This window comes from Sapajus apella, unplaced genomic scaffold (genome assembly GCF_009761245.1).
Source record: "Sapajus apella isolate SASKATOON/1434 unplaced genomic scaffold, GSC_monkey_1.0 scaffold25, whole genome shotgun sequence".
NCBI classification, from domain to species: domain Eukaryota; kingdom Metazoa; phylum Chordata; class Mammalia; order Primates; family Cebidae; genus Sapajus; species Sapajus apella.
In genome coordinates, this window is record NW_022436965.1 from 19,071,147 (window position 1) to 19,085,446 (window position 14,300).

The following is a 14,300-nucleotide window of genomic DNA, read 5'->3' on the forward strand; positions in this document are numbered from 1 at the left end:
AAAACATATGAAAAAAAAAAAGAAATTTTAGCTTTCTATTTCTTTACTCCAAAACAAACAGCCATGCTTGTATGAAGTCTTTTTTTCATATGGTGTCTGGTATTGTGAATGCTAAAGATACTGATTTTTAAAATGCTAAACTCTAATAAAAGTTCCACTCTACTCTCATCTGTTATAATAATCAATGTCCTCTCTTCCTCTGACCATTGTCTTTGTTTCTGAAGAAAAATAGATTATTTTCCTGTTTCATAGAAAATAATATCACACTCAGATAAAGTTTTCTTGTCTATAAGCCCTTCTTACCTTCACTCTTCTGCATGTAATCTCAGATCCTAGCAGATCTGTTTTTTGAAGTTCAAAGAGAAAAGAATCCACAGGTTCAAATGTATATAACAAAAGACATGGTAGTATCCTTCTTTCTTTTTATTGAAAAGAAATCATTTCTATTCTAGCGCAAACAATGTATATTTTACAACATAAAGCAAGATATAATTTACATATTATATTTCTTATGAGATCTTTATACCCTAAATGTCATTCCCTTTTTTATTAAGTCACCTCTTCTGGTTTAATTTAACCTGCCAAGTACCCTACAAATCAGCATCTTGTTTGGAGGGAGATTGAGGACACAGACAGTTCCTATGTATTCACCTGTATCTGGTATCATGATGGTGAGGAACAGGGATAAGTCTTGATGTTTGTGGCCCTGAAGCCCTCCACTGACAACTGGCTTAAGATCCAGACCACTTCTTCTCCAAATCACATACCAAACTTGTATTTTTAAAAATCGACAATAAATGAACAAATTTGAGAGCCTGCACTACATGTATACTTCTTGATCAAGTGCTTAGATAATAGATGCTTGTGGTATTGGTTCACCAGCAGTGAATATTACTTTGGCTGACCAGCACTGGTTACTCTATGATATTTCCAGACATCACTTGCCCGAGACATTGAATAGAACCCCCCAATTTCACCTGTCATTTGGGTTTGTGGGTTCAGGCTTTGCTGTTTACCACTGGAAATGGATGTCCAAATGAAAATTCCAAATGATTTTGCTTCACATATCCCTCTAGCTAAGATTTCTCCCTTCTCAATAAAATCTTTTCATGTATGATTTCTGTTCCCTCCCTATAATTCAAATCTTAGCCATTCTCTCCGAACTCCAAACCTCCAAAGTTCACCATTTTCTTGGGTTATACTCATTTCACTTAAGAATGTTTCAGTCTGTTGGGATGTACTGTTCTTTCAAAACTTGATAATCCACAGCAACTAATGGGACAGATGGATGAATGTGGAAACTCTTCAGGAAGCATGTAATGTGTGCTGTTCAGCAAGCCTACTTGAATCATTCAGTAACAAATGTTTTAATAGTAGGTTAAAAGAAGAGAGAATCAATTGGTGAAAGCAAAATGTATAAGATGAGCTTCATTATTATTTAAAGAACTGCAGAATCAACATTTGAAATACAATTTCAGATTGGTGGCTATTAGACTGAAATAACATCACCCTTAGCTCAATCTGATATGCCAAGGGAAATACAAATATGTGCTAAAAGTGCATCTTAAACCCCAAAATCCTTGTCTGTCACTCAGAGTACAAAGTTGGCATATTTGACCAAAATTGATCCAAAGTTTTTTAATTACTCACAACTAAAAGTTATTAGAACTAAGCCGGTCAGGATGAAAATATAAATTAAAAATATTCTGTTCTATGTGTCTTAAATTATTCTTTGGTCAAATGATGTGATTTTTGAGAGATCTGAAAATATAAACCTATTTCTCATTTCCAAATACAAGGTTATAAGTATGTACAGCAAGGTAGCATTTCCTTACTAGAAAACAAGGCTTCCAGGTACCGTATCATCCCATTTACATTGTACACTTTAGTCCCTTCCTCCCATGGCTACAAAGTGCTGGACATACAGAGAATACAGGAAAGAAGAAAGGAGCAAATGAATAGAGCCTCACAACACCCCTGTGAGGTAGGTAAGTATTGTTAACCCCATTTTACAAATGGACAAACTGAGGCACAGCATGGTAGTAATGTAGTTGGTCAAGTCCACCTGGTAAGTTACAAAAGCATGGCTGGGAACAAAGAAAAAGAAATGAAAGATCAGTCCTGGCTCCCAGCCCTAGACACTAAACTTTATTTCAAAATATTAAAAAATAAAAATAGCCCACAATTGCCTTTTAAATGTTGGAATTTGGAAAAACCTTTAGGTATTCCACTTAAACATGTGTCTTTCATATTCCTGTTGAGTGAAGAAAGCGTAGATGACTAAATAGTTTTCCCTCCTCTCACTAACTGCAATTCCCATGATAGATCAGATGTATCAACATTTCACCAGAGCTCAGGCTCCAAACTCAAGGACATTTTTATAGCCTCAAATAGTTTCTAATTCATTTAAAGCCCTAATGTGAAAATGAGACCTGTCCTCAAACAGCTGCCCTATCAATTGTTCTCTGGCTTTAATGAGAATTTTGTGTAGAAAAAGAAAAGCAGCAGGATCCCTAATTAATGTCTCATCACTATAGAGAGAAGAACAGTGGTGATGGTATGTAATTTGCTTTTTGTATTGTTTGGGAAACTGGAAACTCAAGTTCGCAATATATATATATATATATATATATATATATGTATATATTCATATATATATATATTCATATATATATATATATATATACACACACACACACACAGTACATATATAACTGTGCATCTCACCATCCTTAAGGCACCAAAGAGATGTAGGCATGGCTTTTACGACTCACTCTTTGTGTTTCTAGAGAAATTTCTCTTCCTCTCTCATGTGAAAAGTATTTCTTATACCAAATGGTCTGTGATAGCAAATCATTTAAACACAACAAATATCTTTAACTTAAGATAACTGATGGTTTGTGTGGGGTGAGGGGTGGTGGTGATAGTGATATAATCTATAGCTTCGAGCTTAAATATATAGCTTAGATGTAGAGCTTAGTACTTAGAATTAGCCAGACACAGCCAATTACATTGGTTCAGACAGTCCAGTGACCAGATGTTGTGCACAACTCTTTTTTCAGAGGCTGCTGGAAAAACCTTACCATGACCAACAAAGATGGAGACAATGAGAAAGGGAATTATGTCTGTCCGGCACAGATTCTTCAGAAAGACTTTGGCTTTTCAAAAGCTGCTACAGCTTCTATAAAGAGAACTGGGAAGAGGACAGGTAAGGCACTCAGGTTCAAACAAGTCAATGAGGAGACTAGAGGCAATCATTCTGGATATATATATATATAGTTTCTTTGGCTGCTGTAGTTTTTAAAATAACTTTATACACTCATGGGGGTGGCTGGGTGGGCTGAACCTAGCTGAAGAAGCTTGGAGTATATTAAGCAAAGCATGAATAGGAAGAAAAACAAAATAAGCACACACAGAAACAAGTGGTGGTGGTATCCCAGAGGGAGGAAGAACATTTGTTAACTAGTTTTCATTTTGCTCCTCTCCTGCTTTTCTCTGCCATGGTCCCAATGTTTTAGTTCTGTTTTTTGTTTGTTTGTGATTTACTTTTTTCCCCCAGCAGATGAAGAAATAACAGAGCGGGATAGGTGTCTTATGGTTTTTGATTTCTTCTTAGGCCTGTTTAATTATTTTTTCCTCAGTTGACTGTTGGCACCTGGTTCCTCTGTAAACTATATTCCTTGGCCTTCAGTCTCAGGTTGGCAATGCTGTTGGCCATGTTGATGCCCTGTGCAGGGCTATTGTTGGCACATGTGGCAGAATATGTAGCCATGGCGCTGTAGGGACAAAGGAGAGAGCAGGGAGAATAACAGGCATTAGTTTCACAAAGCTGCAAGTCCGTGCCCCAGATGGATGTACTCTCAGCATGGGGGCAGGCCGGGGCAATGGCTTGGACTAGATGGCCTCTAGGGTCCCTTACAGCCCCAGCTTTCCATTCATCTAAGGTACTTAGAGAAGAGTGGCCGTGTTTTGAAGAGCAGGAGAAAGTGATGTAGAGTGAGGAAAGGGAAGGAGAGGTATTTGTTGTGTTGGTAACAGTGAGTAATGATTTATTTCTGGGGTGAGAGAAGAAAGTTGCTCAAGTTGAATAGCAGGTGTTTCATCCGCTGACTAATTAAAACGCTATTTAATCTCTCTTCCTGCCTACCTCCCCAGCCTGTAGGAGCAGTGAGGAATAGAAACAAGCATTTGAAAATAAATTAAAGGGAATTTTGCTCCTTCACCATAGATAGCTGACCTTAATTCTAACACATTTTAAATAATCAACAAATGCCATAATAAATAATGTGCATGGAGAACCAGTTAAACAATCCAAGATAAGTTCTCTGCCATCCTTGATTTACTGGTTGATAGCACCAAGCATTGCTGAATCAAGAGGTTACTAACCCACTGGCCTTGATTTTATAACCTCTCTTCAGAAGAACTTGAATAGCACACTCTGCCATTTGGGTCAGTTATTTTGGAAATGTTTAAATCTCTTAGATAAACTATCAAAGGCTCCATTTTCAGCATTCTTGACCTCAGAGGTAACTGTTTCTCACTGTCCTTATTGCTGAGAAAGATCTGAAGTTGTTTTTCATTGCCAGAGTTTATAATTAAGACCTGAGAACACTGCTAGGCAGAAATTTATCATTGGTGGGTTTCTGTTAATTGCATCTATGAATCTGTTAAAAGAAAAAGAAATGGTTTCATAGACTTAGTAGCAAATTACTCTTTCTACTAAATAGTTAAAAGTGTACTCATTTTAATTAAATAAAAATGTTTCTAGTTGCTTCTAAGATTAGCAAAATCCCTTTCAAGTGAGGGCTGGAATGAGATAGACTTATAAATGGAATGACATGTGCTCTTCTGTTGCCTGCATTCCAATGGAATTTTGTCAGTCACATAAGAGTTTGTGGTTCTGGGGATCAAGTGACAAGATCAGAAAGAGAGAAAAGTAAAGCTACTCCACAAATAGAATATATCATTGATACTTATTTGAGACACAATGTAGTCAAAACTCATAATAACCTATTTCAGCTCAGCTACTAATAATTAACTCAAGAAAATTAAGTTAAAGAAATATAATGAGTCCCAGATCACTAGGTCTTTCCAGAAATACACATCTTTAATTAAAAATCTTTATAGACCTGGTTAAGTGTATGGTTGTGTATGTGTTTACACACATACATGTATGTGTTCTGACACAAGGAGAAAGAAAGGTTACAAAGGGATCCTACTTTCTTCTATTTCATTTTTGCGTGCTTCATTCTTTCTCATCATTTTGTGGTAGCTGGTCTCAACCCTCTAGACAAGGTTAGGTTCTTTTACAGCACACTGAACTTTTGCTTTTAGCATTTAATTCAAGTTTAGCTAATAATTTGCTTAGTATCTATCACTGTTTCAACTATGAACTCCATAGATCAGACACCACATCGGCCTTGTTCACAAGTGTATCCTCAGGTAGAGATGACACCATATCTAGTACTGTATGTTCAATGAATAGACAGATAACTAAAAATAGTTAGATATAATATGATTAAATTGATTCCTGCTCGATGTCATTGGTTTCTGTCATTCTGCTAAGAGTAACGATCTCTAAAAAAAAAAAAAAAAAAATCTTATCACTATGCTTTTATTCATAGGAACTGGTCCTTAAAGTCAATTTTACTATCTTAATAGAAAGAGCAAAGTCAGTAGCATATGACAGAAGCAGTAGCTGATGACTGTATATACTTGGATCCATCAAAAAATATCTTTCACAATAAAAACTGAAGAAATTATTAGTACAATCTAGAGTTTTAGAATAGACTATCACTTCTACCACTGCCTACAAAATGATAGAAGCAGAAGAGTTCCCAGTTAAGGTAGGTTTAAGTTAGAAGTGAGATAAATGACCAGAACAATCCACTAAGGTGGGACAAGTTTTTTTTTTTTTAAGAATGTACCAAGAAATGTCATTTATTTTCAAAATCCATATACATATTATCATTTAGTTCATGGTTCCATTCAAGACCTTATAATAAATGTATGTAAACTCACAAAACCCATATTCAAAAAATTTCTAGGATATGCCAAGAACCCAAACATCTAAATAGCTGAGAAAAAAAGACTATTGGATTTGGGAAATGTTCCTAAGTCATAGTTTATTATAAAATCAACCAAGTCAACCTTTCTCAATCAGTTTTCTGTGAGAGAATTAAGCCCTAAAGATGATGCACAGTTAGTATAATTTTAAACACACAGAAGAGAAATTGGAATTAGGAGTTGTCTATATTATTTGCAAGTATTGAGAAATAAATTTGGATGGCTTGGGAAAACAGGCTAAAACTACATAAAATAGTTCTCTGATGCTAAGTTGTAGATTGCCATAGAATATTGTGCTCTTAAGTACTTGGTCTAATTTTTTGAGGGATGTGTTTTTTGTTTTTTGAGATTCTGGACAAGCAAAGTCCTATTTAACAAAAATTTGCTCTTTCTTAGATAATCAAAGTTGTATTCCATCTCTTTAGCTGAAAAGGAAGATTGGAACCTTGGAATCTTTAGTTTACTGAAGATACTATTGCTGTTTCCCAGAAATGTCTACATAGTAGTGATTCCAAGTGGCCTATTATATGACCATTTTTGTTGTAGTGATTTCAGAGTCAACTACCTTTACGACCTGATATTATAGTGAGGACTTAGTAGGGAACATATTTCTTGGAAATACTGAGTTTCTCTCTCGAGTGTAGGCAGGACAGTAATATCCCAAATGAGATGAATGTTGATGCACTTTCTATCTCAAACACAAATTAATGGGAATTAAGATCATCGATTGCCTGGGAGATTGGATATTCACAGGAACATTTTTCACGTAAATGGCAGCCCACTTTTCCACAGTAAAGAACAGTGCCCTTGTCTGATTATATGATGACATTATTATAAAAACATCACCAAAGGCAAGTCTGTGACAATGCCTTATAGGTATCCCTCAAATTAGTGGAGCTTGAGGATTAAAAAGCAGTTGTTTTTAGTGAATGAATTTTGCAATTCTCTAGGAGCTTGATAGGTGATAACATCTTCACTTGATAAATGCTTAGGAAATGTATAAACTTTCAAAATTGATTTAATTTGTTCCAGCATTCCATAGCCACAAGAAGTAGGCTAAAAGAACTGAAGCCATCTTAATTCATAGCCTCTTAACAAAAGTTTAGAATATGTAATCCTACAAATAGGGATTCCAATAATATTTTGGGCACATATTAAATAATTGCAAGTCTGTTTTCCAGTAATTTGACATGGATCTAGCTTCTCAGTTTATGCTAAGGGTGCCATATAGGCAAGCAGTGAGCAGTCCTTGGACACACCAGTGAAAAGCAAAACTTATTATTACAAGTCAGAAAAGACAGAATTAGTGAGTACTCTAAGAGTAGCTTAGTCATTCTTCAAATATGGCATTAGAAGTAAGATGGAGAGGACCTGTCTCCTAAAGTGTCAACAGATGCAAGACAGCCTTGAGCGGCTGCCAATATGAAATTGTTCATGACCATCTGCTTTCCATGTCATGGAAACTTCTAAAGTTCTGCTTTAGGAAAAGAAAAAGAACCCTGAAATGTTTTCTTAAAGGTCCAATGAGGGTAATTAACTGTTTTCAACCAATTTATAGAGCCATTCAGAGCATGTAAAATAGCCAGTCCTTCCTATACAGGATTCAGCTTGCTCAGATAAAATGGGGAGATTGAAACTAAGTGATCTGTACAGATTAAGCACATGACAACAACCAAGAGCCTGCTTAACAGCACCAGAGATCCTGCCTGTTGGTCTTGCCTTCTAAGTAAAACCCATTTATTCTTGGAAGTAGGGTACAGACATAAGCTGAGTCCTGGGACTGAGTTTCTAGGCTTTGGCTAAAGAACCATTTTTAGTTAGTTTTAGTAAAGTTCTTTGTGTCAGTGACCAAGAAACCACATTACTAAATAAAGTGCATTGAGAAATTAGGGATTCATAATAAATGCTTGATCCCATCTGTTGACTCAGCTAGTCTGCACTGGGACTTACACAGAGCTGACACATTTAAATCAGCTTCAAATGTTTCCATCTCCTTATTTGGAGATTCCTAGCAGATGCAGCACAGCCATAGATAGCAGAATGCTAACCACCAGCAGGGTTAGAGTACTGTTTTCACTGGGGACAAATCATTTTTATCATTTCAATCTACCCTGAAAGCTGTGAGAGGAAAAAAATATGTTAAAATGACTACCAAACATTGAGGAAGTACAGAAAATACTATTCGTGCTATGATTTTAAACTCGGGAAACTTATGAACAGCTGCTTCTCTGCTTTCTAAAAACCTACAGTGTTAAGTCCTGAAAATCACAAAACAATGGATAGCTTGGGGAAAAAATAATACCAGACTCATTTTTAGCTCTTTGTTTTCTATGTGGCCCTTTGAACAAATGATGGCAAGGTGTTTAAAATTTCACCCTAAAAACAAATCTGTCAGCCTAAGAAGTCTATGAAATCCTTGGGTTTCACCAGCTCAGGATTTTTTCAAAGACTATAGGGGTTATGGTGTTCAAGATGTGATGCATAGAAGTTGCAGAAAGTCTCTTTGGTTAGTTCTTTTGTCAGTGCAAGAACAACGGAGGTATACTTGCTTCACCTGACAAAATGTAATACCAGTTTTCCTAGGGAAATTTACTTTTATAAAGAGATCTGGTAAATTCTTTTGAAAGGGATCTTTTGTGATGTAAATAATTAACTTCTGTTTCTAACTTCTGTACTGAAATTCAGAAGTTGATTTTCTAATACGTATATTTATCTCTTAAAGTGAACACACTTGTACATTTCATTAGTAAGCTTTCAGTTTGTACTATATTTTCAGTGATTTTTCTGCCATTTTTAGCTTTTCATTTTAGAAATATTTTCATATACAGAGCCTCTTGCATCTTTCTTTTGTTGCAAGATTTTTTTTTGGAAGTGCACATTGCTTATTGGTAGGTTCCAAACACCCCTGTGAAATAAGCAATGGGGAAACTAGTGCTAGCTTCATGTTAGATACAAAGCTACATAAGAGAACAATGATCTCACTGACCTGAGGAGCAGCAGATGCCAGGACAAGAACATAGTTCTTCCAAACCCTGTCCTGTAACCTACAAAGCCTCACTATTTAAAGTGTGTACCAAGTGTCAGCAGCATCAGCATCACCTAGGAGCAAGTTAGAGATACAGAATCCAAGCTCCACCCTGGACTTAATGAATCAGAGCTTGCACAGTCACATGATCCCAGATACTTCCTGTGCACAGCAATCTCTGAAGAGCCCTGCTCTAGACTAGTATCATACTACACTTCATTTTGTGGATATGCTTTCTCACAGCTCTGGTTCCCAATAGTATTCCTCACTTGAGGGCCTCACTGCTGAAATTTCTAGAACTGCAAACCCCGCTTTCTTAGACACTCTAAATTCCCACTTAAACCCTACCCCAAGCAGCCGCCCTCTTCCCCCTCTGACAAGTTACCTTTTCAGTGTCTTCCGTTAGAATCCGTTATGAAGCCCCTCGTGTAAACAACATCTTGGGAGGGACGAGGATCTATTTTTGAAAGTGTGAAAGGGAGAAATAAGCCAAATGCGTTCAGCAGATGTCAGGCAGCACCATGACCACGATCAAATGAGGTGGGGAGAAGGATGGGGAGGGAAGCTTTGGACAGAGATAGTTGGCCTCTTTCACTCATCACTAGCTTCCTTTTAAGCCCAGCCCTCCCTCTGGAAATGGCACTTCAGGTCAATGCTGCAAAACCAGGCCATTCACTATTCACCTCATCTAGGAAAGGATGTCTCTGGGAAAATGTTTCTTGGCTACTTCTGCTCAAATAGCAGTCAAAAGTTCAGGACTTGGTTGATCACTGCTACCCAAGAAGTAAAGCACTGCAAGATTAGTGAGTCTGAATAATTCTGGTGCTTGCGTGTGCTTTAATTCTTACAATTTGCCTAAGAAAAACAGTTCCGAGTTAAGCAATGGGTATGGGTGCCAAAAACAAGCTTCCTTTAACTGGCCAAGGATGGGTAAAGAAGACACCTGCCAGACAACAGTGTCTGTGTTAGGGAACGCTTTGTGCCCCTGATGTCTCAGTTGCCTGCCTAATGTCATCACCTCTAACATGCTCAAGGGAATGAGTGAGGTCATGATGTGCTATAATTAGAGCAAACTATATGTCCCAGTTTGCCAGAGACAATCTGGTTTATACATGTTGTCCTAGTATAATTATTAATAGCACTCCCCTTTCACTCTAAAAAAATCCCAGTTTGAACAATAAATTATACAGCTACCACTCTGGATATAAAAGACACCTAGAAAAAAAAATGTGTTGGCTATTTTCCAACCCATAATTCTGATCATATGCAAATAACTGCTTTTGTGCCTTGGTTTTTCTCCTTTCTTTTTTCAGGGAATAACTGTGGAAGTCAGCAAACTATCCTTTCTGGCAAAACTGTCTTCTCACTGTCCCTGGTTTGTATGACCAAGCCACATCTATCAGTCCAATGGTATGCCCACACCCCACAGAGCGTGGACCCCAGCTGCAGGTATGCCTCACTGATCTAAGATAGCTCTTGAATAAAAAGGGGATTTCAGATAGTTTTCCAATCTTATACTTTTTTTTTTTTTTTTTTTACTATTTTTGATACAATGCAAGGTTTAATTTGAATGAAAATACAGTCATGTGGCTTAACATGTTGTATAAAAAGAGGGATCGCAAGCATTAGTTCTACTTCTGCTTGCTGAAGGCTTAAATTTGGGCAAGTATTTAGTCTCTTCTTTGGAAGCAGAGCAAGACAGAGCTATCACACAGGAGTGTTCCAAGAATTAACCAAGAGAAATGCCTTTTAATGAGTGTCACATGTGAGATAACTAACTTTACGTAATAGTACCAACAAGAACAGTGAGTTAATTTTTCATAATACAAAAGGTCTATCATTTCCTTTGCTTTGAATCACTTGTTTTTCTTTTTTATTTCCTTAACAATATTTCCTATCAGGTTTCAAAGTGTGAAATCATAACATAGTTTGGTTCTAAACATAGTAGAAAATTCTCCAAGTAACAGAATAGCTTTTTGCTACTTTTAGAAATTAACCAAAATATAAACACTTCAGTCAACATTGGTTCAAAAAACATTGTCATTGATTAAATTATTGCTTTAACATCACTTTTCTACTTATATCTGAAGATTAATTTATTCTTCATACAGAATATGAACAATCAGATTTTATGATATTTAATTTTTACAAATTCCATTTCTAAGAGAGAAATGATATAAAAGCATACCATGAAATGAGTAAAACCTACTAGGTTATATGATTTTAAGTGAAAAGAGCAGGATACAAAATAATATATACACTAAGGCTATACCTGTATAAAATATTGAACTCTAATCACAGAAATGAATATACTACTTATGTCAAGATGGTGAAATTATGGATTTTTAAAAAAATGTATCCAGTATTTCTACATAATTCTTTCCATTAAAATAGAATATTTCCAAAAAAGGCATGCATAAATTGCCATGTTAATATTGCCATGTTAATATTGCCATATGCTAAACACATATGATACAGACACTGAGGCTCACACGGCTGAGGTCCAAGTAATATAACCCTATATTAAATCAGGAAGGATTTCATCCCCATTCATGCAGTGTGCTGTGTGCAGCCTCTCACTGGTAAGGACCATGTGACAGCCATCTGGCTTATTTATGACTGGTGTGAAAAGTTCTTATGGAGGACCCAGACAGAAAAAGGAGCAATACTTCTTGGTTGTGATCAAATTCAAACCAGAGATCTTGAAACATCAGGCTTTGAACCACACCCATTTTCCAATCCATTAAGCATGTTCTTGAACACACTAAATTTCTCTTATACCAATATATATGAGAAATAAAGCAGCCTCCATTTACTTAAAATATTAGAGAATATGTGATTTCACAATGATCTTCAAAAAATGTGTTTTTAGTAAATCTTATAGGAGAGGAGTTTAAATTTAAAATAGGGCACACAGATATTACTAATGTTTCAAGCTCAGCAAGGCCTACCACATCTGAGTGCAACAGGGCCCAGAATAAGACTTCCCCAGACACTGGGTCTCTATATACTAAGACCAAAAGAATTCAGGCTAATTTTATAACAGGAGATAAAAAAGAAATTTCCAAGTGCATTTACCATGTTTCTCTAAATGAACTGATTTAGAATAGAAAGAAACATTTAGATGAGGCTTTTTGCTTTGATTAAAACTGTCAACCTTTGAAAAACATTTGCATTTCAAGATGTGGCATTTCACATCAGGAGTTCAACTTCATCTGAGACATAATCTTTTATATTTCATTTAAAACCTCTCCTTAAGCCAATAAATAACCTTGACAATAAAAAGGTAAACAAAAGCATAATAAATGAATTTGTGAATAGATCTTCCTCCACTAAAATCAGCCAGGGAGAACACATAGGCTTGACCTCGTTTCTCAGAGTACTCAGGTTTACTTTCAAAGAAAGGCACTCTAGACTAATCCAATGGGTTAGGCACTTGTGTCTCAGCTTCCCTTCTGGCATTAGCCTATATTTTCTGAATAGCATAATAATTGGAGGTTAAAAGCCTCTCTATGAGATTGAAATAGTACTCCATTATTTGTTTCTTTAAAATGTTCAACTTTTTAATATAAAAGTTTAGTGTAAATTATACATTCCTTTATTTAAAAGAAACACACACACACACACACACACACACACACACACACACAAATATACACAAACTGACCCCCAAAGAAACCTTCAGACAAGTAGACAAGAATTAGCAATAGATTAGGAAGGCACTTGGCATTATAAGAAATTCACAACTACTAACAAAGAACTTTGGCCATGAAAGTGATCAGAATGAACTTGGGTTTTCTTTCCTTCCCTTTCTGTCATAGTCCCTCTCTGTCTGTCTCCTTCCTTCCTTCCTTCTTTCTTTTCTTCCTTCCTTCTTCTTTTTTTAAATTCGAAGTCAGTTTTACTGCAAAGTTTGCCTTTGGCCCTATACTTGGAGCCTTACAAGTAAAGTCCCTACATTTGCATAATACAACAAATTTATCTTAAATTTGGAAACAGGGTAAAGTTTTGTTCCAGAACGGTCACAAGAGGGACACTGGGCATAGCTTAATGATCTGCTCTTTTAGATTCTTCCTCATCTTTGAAACCTTTGCAAGAGTTCCTGAGTCCAAGAGGAGATTGCTGAGATAGCCTGCCCCTCTCACTTCTGCCCCAAACCCTGCTCCTGGGGCAGCTAATAATCTCCTGGGAAAATGTGGGGATGCCAGCAAGTTGAATGTCTCTGAAGAGATTAACCCAGTAAGAAATGTCAGTGACCTGCACAAGCAGCTTGAAACATGACCAACCGCTGAGAAACATGTGGAAGTGGAGCAAGGGAGAGTGGGCCAGTCATTCACCTGTACGGAGATGCTGTCCCCCAGGAGAGATAATCGGTGGGTCTCGGAGCAGGACGAGGTACGATGGGCTGCTCCACAGCAGTCACGTCTCCTGAGTAGGATTTGAGGAGGGAAGCATTTTTATTGGCTAGCATGGCTCTCTCATTCCTGCGGAACTTGGCTCTTCGGTTCTGAAACCACACCTGGAAAATTGTTAGGAGGAGAGAGGGCATGAGGAAAGAGGAAAAACAAAGAAGGGAATACATGAATGAAATTCTGGTTGATTTTACTATATAACACCTTCCAAAGGAAGAATAAGATGGCTATGGAATTCTCCTTAGAACAATAGAAATATGCCATACTCCTTCCCTCATGAGGGCCATTCTTAAAGTTCAAGGCTATTCTAACAGGACCATACAATTCTCCAGTAATCAGGTCTCCAGAGATGAAATCTGTGACTGACCCACAGGACAGCAAAATATGGGTTATAATCCCTGTTACAATGGTAATCAAGAAAAATGAAGAAAAATCTCATTAGACTTCTGCCACTGAAATAATGACTTTTCTAAAAACTTTTTCAAAATTCTTTCTTCAAAATGTGAAAATCGCATCTGCTTTCATAATAATTATTAGATATTTTAAGGAAATTTCCGATCTCCCAAAAGTAGATGTTCCAACAAAGATTTAAGAAGAAAGTGTTTTATTTGGGAGGTGAAAGGAACACCATTAGAGGAGTGAAGAAGTAACAGAGAAGATAAGGTAATCACTAAAGAGTGTACTACTAAACAAGTTGTCTCTGTGGCGGCTCAATCCCATTCAGAGATGTTGAAGACTAAGACTAACGTAGGACACACACTTCAGAGTTATCCTTCTCGGGGGTGATGGAGCTGGGT

General features: G+C 36.7%; 1 protein-coding gene across 2 annotated transcripts in view; it reads right to left on the bottom strand.

The window, feature by feature from the left end:
* Nucleotides 1-408: 408 nt before the first annotated feature.
* Nucleotides 409-14,300, bottom strand: part of PRRX1 (paired related homeobox 1) — a 75,178-nt gene continuing 61,286 nt past the window's right edge. The window contains exons 3-5 of one of the 2 annotated variants that reach the window (XM_032291406.1): nucleotides 13,429-13,610; nucleotides 9,477-9,548; nucleotides 409-3,776 (exon numbers count right to left, since the gene is read on the bottom strand). In XM_032291406.1, coding sequence (XP_032147297.1) covers nucleotides 9,494-9,548; nucleotides 13,429-13,610 — 237 coding nt within the window. In that variant the 3' untranslated portion in view covers nucleotides 409-3,776; nucleotides 9,477-9,493. The remainder of the gene's footprint in view (nucleotides 3,777-9,476; nucleotides 9,549-13,428; nucleotides 13,611-14,300) is intronic. The other variant, XM_032291405.1, reaches the window with a different exon arrangement.